The following is an 11,275-nucleotide window of genomic DNA, read 5'->3' as shown; positions in this document are numbered from 1 at the left end:
GTGTGTTCTCTGCATTCCATGGTGAGCACGAGGAGGGACACGGGACAGATGCATGTTCTCTGCATTCCATGGTGAGCATGAGGAGGGACACAGGACACACGTGTGTTCTCTGCATTCCGTGGTGAGCACGGGGAGGGACACAGGACAGATGCATGTTCTCTGCATTCCGTGGTGAGCACGGGGAGGGAACACGTGTGTTCTCTGCATTCCGTAGTTAACATGAGGAGGGGTTTGGAAAGTGGCATTTACTGGAGAACAAGAGGCCTCGGCCCCTAGGACCGTCACAGTACAAGCTTTCCAAACACTGGCGCTAATCTCGGGTCTGGCTGGTCTGTGCGGAGGGCCTGGGATTGTGGGTGGCTTTCCATCACCTTGGCAGTCCGGGTTTCTAGGGCCAGGCACAGGCTTATTCAGACCCTGATGCGGCTTGGAGAGGCCCTGCGGCTGCTGCGCTGGATCCATGCTCAGCGCTGGGCTGGGCTGGGCTGGGCTGCGTTCGTGGAGCAGGGGTTCAGTTATGGCTCCTCATGGCTGCCCTGCGCTGAGCTCTGGGGCCTGTTCCCCTGACAAATACCGCGGGATGATTTATTTTTCCAAACACCCCTTCAAAGTGCTCTGCAAATCTCCTCTATGTCCATGGGGGCCTGCCCCCAGCACCTGGTAGCTGAGGAGAAGCTGCTGTGGGAATCCTTCTGTTCTCGGCACCACTGCAGAAAAGATGTGGGGAGAAAGCCAAGTTGTTAGCATCTAGAACCACGTAGGTATCTCCTGCAACGTTGGGAGGAGGGCAAAAGTGGAGCAAGTCGACCTATGGAAAGTCAGGGGGGCAAATCAAAGTCTGGGGGAGGGGAAATGCGAACGGGGCCCCTGCTTGCATTATTCCCTTGTGAGCCACAGAATTCGCCAGCCCCCACTGTTAAAATATCCTGAGCCAGGACCCCAAATCATGAGCCTGGCTTACAAATTATGAGATTTTTTTTTTTTAAATAACTCCTTTTGACACTTTGCCTTTGGGGATCACGTTTCCCGGCTTTTCTCTGTAACCAGGAGGCCTAGAACCTTGCATTATATTTTAACAAAAGCTGAGATTCTCTCATGATCCTCTGACTCCAGGAGCTGGGGCTTTAAGAAAAGCCCCAACTATTGCAAGAGCCGGTACCACAGCTCACACAAGCAGCCAGCCGCTGGGAGCAGGGTGGGTGGGGTTTAGCTGATGGTGAATTCAGAGGTTTAGAGGGTGTCCAGCCACAGTGTCCATTGTTTATCAGCAGGGCCCAGCTCTTGGGGATGTGACCCCAGCCTGGGACAAGCTGCTCACAGCTGCGTGGTTCAAGGCTCTTGACCTGAACTTTCTCACTGAGCGGAGATAAGGGCTGCGTTTCACTGGCTGGCAAACATGAAACCCTCATGCTGTTTCCCCTACTTGCGTACGCCAGCGTGTTTTGGTGCAGAGGAGTTTGCCTGCCTGCTGTTTGGTTAGCTAACGTCACGGCTGTTTGGTTAGCATCTCCCCACACAGTTTCAACAGCGGCGATAGCCGGCTGGAACCTGCGGGCAGGTGGACGGGAGGCATCCGTGCGAGCTCTGCGTTACAGGCACAGAGCAGAGATGTTGGGCAACGCTGCGTCTTGTGCAGTGGGGCTGATGCCTGTGACAGCTGCTTCCCCCCGGGGCCTGTCCCCTGGCTGCAGCCCTGCAGCTCTCACTGTCCCCGTGGCGCCAGTCACCCCAGGATGGTTAACACTGAGCCACTGCCCTACTTCCCAGAACCTCTTCAGCCTGAAACCCAGAGCCCAGGGGCCATCTCTCCCTCCCTTCCTGGGGCCAGACCCGCCCTAACTATAGCCCCATTGCTCTCTGTGCTGCAGTAGCACCTGGGCTCTGGGGACACACACACACTACAGCTCAGCTCCCTAATCATCTCCTGCCTTGAGTGCTCAGCCCCCGTCGCGCTGTTCTTCATGCCCCCCCGCTGAAATGCTGCTGTTGAAATGGTTTCCCTCCCTCCTGGCTCTGACCCAGCACCCCCCTTTCGAAGGGCCATCAGCTCCCCATTGCTCTGTGCATCAGGTCGGGCCCTTGGCTTCAAGGCTCTACATCGCTCGGCTCCTGCCTGTGCCTCTGCCCCTCCGTAATGGCTGCTGTCCCAGAACCAGGGGCCCAGCCACCCCCCTGCCTTCCCGCTAAAGAGAGGATCCTGCCCCACGGCCTGTGTGAGCCACGCACAATCATCTGTGTGCAGCCTCGTCCACCCCTCCCTGTCCCACGCTGCCGTTAAAAGCCGGGAATCTCAGCGAGCGCACAAGCTGCCCCGGAGTTGGCACAGGTTCTGATTTCTGCTCCTGAGAGTCAGAAGAGACCCTCGTCACCAGATAGAAAAGCAGGCTCTTCTTGTTAATTACGTGACAGCGAATCCACGCGGTTGAGTCCTCCGCATGCTAATAGATTGTGGTTCCAAGTGGCTGGCACGCCAGGCAGATACCAAATCCATAATTCATGCTTATCAGGAAAGGTGCTGATAATGCTGTCGGGCAGGGCTGCCCTTCCTCGACAGTGCGGGGGCAGCATGGCTGCAGGGGAGGAGAGGCCAACCTTAGGGACAAAGGTGTCAAGAATTGAGTATATTCCCTTTGCTTCAGATCCCACTGATCCTTCAGGGTTTTATTTTCTAGTATAAACAGGTTCCACCTTTGCCTGAGACCCATTTCAAGGGCTGCATGTCTCATATTCTTTGTCGCTGCATCAAGTGGGGCAGACCGGGGGCTTTTGCAGGATGCCAGGGCCCAGGGCAGATGCAGAGCTGGCGGCATGGGATTTGTGATTAGGAGTAGAATCGAATTGGTTGTTTCTCTGGGCGTCTCTTGTACCCTGGGAAGTTCAGCTCTGAATGTAGCAAGCTAGAGAGTGAGGCCAGATTCAGAGCTGGTGTCAGCAAGGGTGACTCCACTGCGGCACATGCGAGTTTTACCACTGCCTGCAGTGGGAGCAGGATCGGGCCCTACGCAGGGCGCACCTTCCTGTGGGAGTGCAGCCCTGTGTCCTCCTCCTCCTCCGTTGTGCGCTGGGCAAGCGGGAAGCGAGGGACTTACTGAGCCAAGAGTGTCTGGGGTCTAGGGTACCTGGACGCCGAAGTTCCTTTGAGGCCACACAAAGCCCAGCAAAGTGTCTCTAGAAAAGCACGACCACAGGCCAATCACTGGGGAAGCCTGACTGTCTAGAGCCATTGGCAGGTCCTTCTGGAGTTTAGGGGGATACTGGCCCAGTAAGCAGAGTCTGGCCCAGTTCCCAGTTAAATTACAGGGTAGTGCAAATGCCATAAAGGTGCCCATCTATCCTTACCCAGCTCTCGGCTTTCATCCTGCTCCCACAAATGCCGGCTGAGAATCAAGCCCACGCTACGGTGACACCTCTCTCCAAAGTGCGGAGCCCAACAAAGGGCCTGCTTGACCCCGCTACACTCCAGTAACATGCCAAAGTGACCCCACTTGATCTCTGAGCGCGCTGTGCTTCGTGCCAGCCACGTGACTATCAGTCCTTCGGGCTCTGTTCAAATAGTGTTCTTGACACTCAATTTAAAAAACGAACGGTATTATTGTGGTTTGTAAGCGACAGTCAGGAGGCAGCAGGAATGATGCACAGCACAGGCTGGGTTCAGTTTAAAACAAACCCGAGTGGTTTTTCCTAGGCTATTTTTGTACCGTAGCCAGTAGCCTGGTGCTGCAAAGGGTTAACGGTGCCCTCAGGTCAGTGGATGGCAAACAGCAGGCTGTTTTGTCAGCCTCTTTTTCTCTTTTACGTAAATCGCTCTAAACATGTTTGGATCAACCCCCCGGTGATGCACCTTTGATCAATGGGGGTTTTGACAAAAGTGTTTTGGGTCCAAAGATCAGTGTGGGAGCCAGCAACTTACAGGCTGCAAACAGGAGCCTGGCAGAGTATAAAGCCAGTCAGTGAGCAGTGCAGTCTCATCAGAGACCGAACTCACTCAGCACTCTCAGCTGATACTGAAGTGTTGATAGAAAAGGAGAATGGAGGCCGGCATGAACGTCCTGCATGACATGGGGATCCAGGCGACTCGCTACCTGCAGGAGCATTACCAGGGCTCCCAGGACTGGTTCCTCTTCATCTCCTTCGCTGCTGACCTCAGAAACACCTTCTTCATCCTCTTCCCCATCTGGTTCCACCTCTGCGAGGCCGTGGGCGTCAAGCTGATCTGGGTGGCCGTGATCGGGGACTGGCTCAACCTGGTCTTTAAGTGGTGAGTCCTGTGCTGGTCCTGTTCCTGCTGCTCGCCCTGCACACGCCCTGCTTGCCGAGGGTTGTTTGGCTGTGAACTGGGCACCTACCAAGCGGGTTCAGGGTGGCTCCAAGTTGGAGCTTTCCAAAGACAAGTTCCTTCAGCTCGGCAGCACACAGATTTAGGGGCTTAAGTTTAACTGCTTTTATTTTCCTGTGAGAGGCTGTGTGGTGCAGGGGCTACGGGGCTTACCTGGGACACGGAGATGCTGCTGACCTACAGTGTGATATGGGCAAGGTAGCCTCAGTTTCCCCTTCTGTAATACAAAAAGTCCTTTGAGGTCGATGGGTGCAGAGTCCCATCTAAAATCTTAACCCCCTTTAAAGCCACGTGAATCTTTGTATAGCTTATGACAGAAAGCGGCAGGGAGAATGCCTGGGGCATGAGCCCGGGGTGTGAGTGAGCATGGGAGCTGGCCCCAGCTCTGGGTGTCATCCATCCGGTCCTAGGTGCTGCACTGACGGCGATTGCTCTTCTCCAGACTTGCTGTAACCATGGGGCTCTGACCCATCGGGGAAAGGGCGAGATTGGGTGTGGTGGTGGAGTTGCCTCTGGAGACAAGGAGGGCATGTGGTGGGCTGGCTGGGGGGTGATGGGTCAGCCAGCGTGAGGGCACATGTTGTATCTCTGGTTCACGCCCAGGGAGAAGCAGATTGAACGTCTCCTGTGCCCTGCTGCACCAGCAAGGAAAGGGGGGAGTTGGCTCCTGGATGAGCATGCAGCATGTGTCGGTGCCTGTATGCACAGAGCGGAAGCCAGCTGTGTCCCCAAGCTCAGACTGAAGTCGTGCCTACAGACAACTGGCCTGGAACTGAGGATCCCCGATTCTTGCAGCCCCTGGGCCAGAGCTGACGAGCTGTGTCCTTGCTTTCCTGCTCGTGGGCCCAAGGCAACTAGAGCCACTTTTATTCTTGTATTTCAGGATCCTCTTTGGGCAGCGACCCTACTGGTGGGTCCGGGAGACCGATTACTATGGCAACGCCTCCACCCCTGTGATCCAGCAGTTCCCCCTCACCTGTGAGACCGGCCCAGGTGAGACACATCTAGAGAGAGGAGTAATTTGGCAGAATCATGCTTCACATTATACACAAGGAGGGGAGGCATCTTCCACTGCAGCAGCAGGGCATGGGGGTGGGCATTTATCAGCGTGGAGGGACCCGCTGGCAAGAAGGGCAGGAGATGTCCTAATTTGCTCCACTGCTTAACTATCCTGGTTAGACATATTTTTCTAATGTCCACCCCAAATCTCCCTTGCTGCAAACTAAGCCACCTACTTCTTGTGTCACTCGCGAGGGACACAGAGAACTACTGTCCTCTGCCTACGTCCTTTTACATATGTGAAGACTGTTTTCAGGTCCCCCCTCAGCCTTCTCTTCTCTACACTAAACATGCCCAATTCTTTCAACTTTTCCTCATAGATCAGGTCTTCTAGAACATCAGAACGGCCACTCTGGGTCCGACCAAAGGTCCACCTAGCCCAGTATCCTGTCTTCCGACAGTGGCCAATGCCAGGCACCCAGAGGGAATGAACAGAACAGGGAATCCTCAAGTGATCCATCCCCTATCATCCATTCCCAGCTTCTGGCAAACAGACGCTAGGGACACCATCCCTGCCCATCCTGGCTAATAGCCATTCATGGACCTGTCCTCCAGGAACTTCTCTAGTTCTTTTTCTAAACCTCTGATCATTTTTGTTGCTCTGCTCTGGGGTCTCTCCAATTCGTTCACATCTTTCTTGAAGTGTGGTGCCCAAAACTGGACCCAGTGCTTCTGCTGAGAACTCCTGGTGCCAAGTAAAGCAGGACAATTACCTCCCGTGTCCTACATACGTAGGGTGACCATATTTCCCAAAGGGAAAACGGGACACTGCGTGGGGCTGGCCCGAGCCTCCCGCCCAGGGCTGCCCAGAGACGGGGGGCAAGTGGGGCAATTTGCCCCAGGCCCCGGGCCCCACACAGGGGCCCCCACGAGAATATAGTATTCTATAGTATTGCAACTTTTTTTTAATGGAAGGGGTCCCCGAAATTGCTTTGCCCCAGGCCCCCTGAATCCTCTGGGTGGCCCTGCTCCCACCTTGCCCCCCGTGAGACTGTTGTTGGTCGCTGGAACCGTGCCGGCTCCTCCACTGGAGCCCTGCCTCTCCCCCGCACAAGGGACTGGCATCTCCGCTCACCCCCGCCCCCCATGTTCCGCCACACCACACCTCCCTTTTTTGACAAAATTGGGCATTTGTCCCGTTGGCTCTTGCCAATTGATCAAGTCCCAAAAAATCCGGGATGGCCAGGATGGGACTTTAAAAAGGGACTGTCCCAGCCAAAACAGGACACATGGTTATCCTGTGCATACAACACTCCTGTTAATACATCCAAGAATTACATGTGCCTTTTTCACACCAGCATCACACTGCTGCTCACTCTGACCCCCTGATCTTTTTCCGCAGTATTGCTGCCAAGCGGGTTATTCCCCATTTTGCATTTGTCTTTTCCTTCCCAAACGCAGAACTTCACACATGTCTTTATTGAATTTCACCTCATTGACTTCAGACCAATTCTCCAGTTTCTCAAGATCGTTTTGCATTCTAATCCTGTCCTCCAAAGCACTTGAATTAGTTAACCTGCATTAAACCCTGGGTGGAGACTCCCATTCAGAATTAAATCACCTTAATTCAGTTACATTTAGTTAATTTTGGAAGTAAATTAACATAAACTAATTCTGAATGAGCGTTTAAACTTAATTGACTTTCAAAATTAATTAAATTAAATTGAACGCAGGCAACTTTTCATTCTGAATGAGAGTGTCCACACAGGGGCTTAATGCAGTGTAACTAATTCATTTTAAACTCACCTGTTTAGTTAAACTGGATGAATTTCCCTGAGTGTCACAGTGTAGACAAGCCCTTGGACAGCCCTTCAAAGAAAGGAAATATGGGGCCCTAGAGCCCAGGGCTGCTGCTGAGCAAAGTGGTTTAGCACCAGCTTGAGCGTTGGACGCAGCCGCTGTCCTTAAGCATTTCCTGTTCGCTGGGGAAAGGGAGACTTTGGAAGTGCAGTTTTTGCCCTGTCAGCAGTTAGGGGTGGGCCAATCTCGCCTTGGTGCTGGAGTGAAACAAGCCAGCGTATGCAAAACCTGCCTTAGACTAAACTTAGCTCTGTAGAAGAAACCTTTGGGCTGACCCTACAGCTACTGAGATTAAGAACAAATACCTTCCCCTGCGTGACAAGGGCTGTCTGCCCGGCCCAGGAGAGAGGCAGCCTTTCCTTCCAGAAAAAGCGTGGACTAGCCCAGTACCTGTGCCGATTTTGTTTGCAGGGGGACCCTTGACCTATGCTGGAATTAGAAGCTTGTTGCAAAGCTCAGTAGGAAGCCAGCGTGGTGCAGGCTCAGGCCCAGATCAGAGGCATCCTGTGTATATTGCAACCATTGGGGCTTTGTTCATGCCAGCTGTTGTGTGTGTGTGTGTACACGTACACACGCGCGCGGGAGCTCACACACGTTCACTACTGCTCTACTGGATGGACAGTTCCAGCGCTGTGTACGCAGTGTTGTAGCTGTGTCTGTCCCAGGATATTAGAGAGAAAAGGTGTGTGTGTGTGTGTGTGTGTGTGTGTGTGTGTGTAATACCTTTTATTGCACCAATGTCCGTTGGCGAGAGACAAGGTCTCGAGCTACGCAGAGCCCTTTTAAAGACAAAGACCCGAAGGAGAGCTCTGTGTAGCTCGACAGCTTGTCTCTCTCCCCAACAGAAGTTGGTCCAATAAAAGCCGTTGCCTCCCCTGCCTTGTCTCTCCAGTGCTATGTGACTGTCAATTCCCTCTGCCTGCTGAGCTGTGTCTCCCTAGGGAGCGGTCTGTGGCTAGAGCAGAAAGCCGGGTAGTCTTGAGCATAGGATCCTTGCAGCCTAATGCCACCTCTACCACTGATGCTCTTTCCGTAGCCTTGGGCAACGGTGGATAACGGGGACCGGGTGGTCTGCCCGCTAGCCCAGAGCGCGGTGGCTGCCTCGCCGGGCGGTGCGGATAGCGGGGTGTGGGTGTGTGAACATGCAGCGGGGGACGGAGGGAAACGGGCTTGAGCATGCCATGAAGACAGGGCCCACAACTGTGGAGTGCTGGGCTGGTCTCTGCAGGGGACCAGTGGGCGGGTTAATACGTAGAGGGAGGCTCTCTCTGCATATGTGCCAAGTACTCTGGCAGGATCACGATTATGGTGTCTGTGGGGAGCTGGGCCTGTGAGTGGCTGGGCCACAGACCCTGAGGAATCTTGTAGAGCTCCCCTGGCCTCGTGCTAGCACTGCGGGGTCCCTCCCCTTGCTGAGCGACTTCCTTTTCCCTCCTACACACCCCTGGTTCTGGTAAGGACACCCCCCTCCAGTGCCTCGCATGGGGGATTCCCTCTGGGCCTGCCCCTCCCCGTCAACTCCCTAGCGCCCTGCACAGGCAGCTGTGCCAGGCTGGGCTGATGCAGCCTCTTGGCCTTTAGTCTGGGTGATCCCAGCGCTCTAGGCACCCGGTAGGAGGTTGCTGTTAGTGGCCAGGGCAAGGTGTAACGCGGGTGTTTTCTCTCCCCCAGGGAGTCCCTCCGGCCATGCGATGGGCTCTGCAGGAGTTTACTATGTGATGGTGACAGCCATTCTGTCCATTGCTCTGGGGAAGAAGCAGCCGACGATTAAAGACCAGTAAGCAGCGTTCAGACTGTTGTGCTCCTGTGTCTGCAGGGTCAGTGGTGTGCCCTGAGGCCGGAGGGAGGTGCATTTTGAACCAAAGGAAATGAGTCTTCATGCAGCGTGCAGTGGAGCTGTGGAATTCACTGCTGCAGGAGGCCGGCAGCGCTACAGGCTCATACACCCCAACGCACACACAGACACGGGGTTTTAGAAGGGGTTGAATAACTGCATGAGCACGAATCCCACTGGCAGCTGAGCCAGCTAACGCCTAGATAAAGAGAATCGCATCTCATGCCTCCCCTAGACTGAACGCCTGGTGCAGTGGCTGGGAAGGAAGTGAAGGGCCTGGACTAAAACCTGATCCAAAGCCCACTGAAGTTGATGGGAGACTTTGGATGAGGCCACGACGGGTTTAGGGGAGTGGGGTGATCAGAGGAGCTCTGCCCCACTGACGTCAATGGGAGTTTTGCAGTTGCTGTCAGTGGGAGCAGAGGGAGGCCAGCTCCAAGGGCTTTGGGGCCCCTCCTGGAGGTTTAAGCTTTCCCTGGATCATGGCAGAGGCAAATCCCTGGTTCTGAACCTCTAGCCACCCCACAGGGGCTGTTTAATGCCACTTTCCATTCTGGGACTGGCATTCGGGGCTTTATAACGTGACCCTCCCTCTTCTCCACCGGCTGGAACTTCAGCCCCTACCAGCAGGGAGAGACGTCTGAGTTCTCAGCCTCCCTGTTCCCCTGAGCGCAGAGCCGCGCTCCGCTGACCTTTGCGTCTAACCAGAATGTCTCTCTGCGGCAGGTTCTTGCGGACAGCGCTGTGGGCGGGATTCTGGGCCGTCCAGGTCTGCGTCTGTTTGTCTCGAGTCTTCATTGCTGCCCATTTTCCTCACCAAGTCATCGCAGGGGTCATCTCAGGTCAGTGATCGTGTGCACCGTCGCCTCTCCCTGTCCAAACCGCACGGTTACTGTCACTCTGAGCAATGGGCGCAGGGGCCACCCGCCAGCTGTTCATAGACGCCACGCCCAGAAGGGACTGTTGTGCTCATCGAGTCTGATCCCCTGAGTAACACAGGGCATGGGACTGCCCCACAGTCCTTCCTTTTGAACTAGAGCTGGTCTCTTGAAAAACATCCAATCTAGATTTAAACATTGCCAGTGAGGGCGAATCCACTGCGACCCTGGGCAAATTGTTCCCGTGGTTAATTACTGCCACCATGAGAAACGTACGCCTTATTTCCAGTCTGCATTTGTCTCGCTTCAACTTCCAGCCATTGGATCATGTTAGGCCTTTGTCTGCTGGACTGAGCCTATTATTGAGTATTTGTTCCCCATGTAGGTACTTACAGACTGTGGTCAAGTCACCCCTAAACCTGCTCTTTCAAACGACTGTAGATAGATCGAGCTCCCTGAGTCTCTCTCTGTCCGGCCTGTTTCTAAGCCTTTCCTCATTCTCGTGACCCTTCTCTGAACGCTCTCCAGTTATATAGCCTGTGTCCTGGGCAGTGCATTGCATCGAGTGAAATATCACAGGACAGACCCTGAGGTGTAAGCTGTGGCTAGGCCACACTGCGCTGCACTGCCCCTCTGCAGCGTGGGGCACGGGTCACTTGCTGGAGGATTCTCAGCACTTTGAAGTCTTTAAACCATGATTTGAGGACTTCAATAGCTCAGGCATAGGTTAGGGGTTTGATACAGGAGTGGGTGGGTGAGATTCAGTGGCCTGCGTTGTGCAGGTCAGACTAGACAATCAAAATGGTCCCTTCTCACCTTAAAGTCTATGATTGTATGATTGCATTTGTAGTCCCAGACCGCGTGTCCTAGGCACATGCCTTTGCAAAGCCCTTATTCCCCAGGCTCTGAAATGCAGTAACCCAGCTGAGCCAGACAAAACATTAGCCGGCTAGTTCCAATCACTGGCAGGTTTTACTGCCAGCCAGCACTGTCTGGAGGTGTGGGCACAGAGGGCTTGGCACTAGGAGGAGGGGATCTTAGCCTAGGGAGGGATGGGGGGTTAAGATTGCCTCTCTGTGCCCACAGTGGGCACTGCCACCTGAATCGTTCCCAGGGAGGTGGCAGTGCAGAGACTCGTTAGTCAGCTCTGTGATGATGCTGTGAAGACCCTTGGGGCAGCCGCTCTCGGGAGTGATGCTCCACCACAGCTGTCCAGCCCCTGATTGTCTTGGGAGCCCTGTGGCTGCCTCTGCGGCTCCATCTCTACGCACCAGTTTCCTCACTCTGACGGGTTGTTTCTCCTCTCACGCTCTGTTCCCTGCAGGCATGGCAGTGGCTGAAGCTTTCCGGCACATCCCCTCCATCTAC

At 54.5% G+C, this 11,275-nt stretch overlaps 1 protein-coding gene across 1 annotated transcript in view; it reads left to right on the top strand.

Moving 5' to 3' along the window:
- The first annotated feature begins 3,940 nt into the window (after positions 1-3,940).
- The window catches only part of G6PC (glucose-6-phosphatase catalytic subunit), a 7,852-nt gene continuing 517 nt past the window's right edge, over positions 3,941-11,275 (top strand). Inside the window, exons 1-5 of the mRNA XM_026654779.2 lie at positions 3,941-4,258; positions 5,220-5,329; positions 8,867-8,972; positions 9,756-9,871; positions 11,232-11,275. The exon at positions 11,232-11,275 is cut by the window's right edge and continues 517 nt beyond it. Of these exons, the coding sequence (XP_026510564.1) occupies positions 4,029-4,258; positions 5,220-5,329; positions 8,867-8,972; positions 9,756-9,871; positions 11,232-11,275 (606 nt within the window). The 5' untranslated portion in view covers positions 3,941-4,028. The remainder of the gene's footprint in view (positions 4,259-5,219; positions 5,330-8,866; positions 8,973-9,755; positions 9,872-11,231) is intronic.

The sequence above is a fragment of the Terrapene carolina genome, unplaced genomic scaffold (genome assembly GCF_002925995.2).
Source record: "Terrapene carolina triunguis isolate 2854851 unplaced genomic scaffold, T_m_triunguis-2.0 Scaffold193, whole genome shotgun sequence".
Taxonomy (NCBI): Eukaryota; Metazoa; Chordata; order Testudines; family Emydidae; genus Terrapene; species Terrapene triunguis.
Note: the sequence above shows the minus strand (reverse complement) of the source record. Positions and strands in the feature narration are given on the sequence as shown.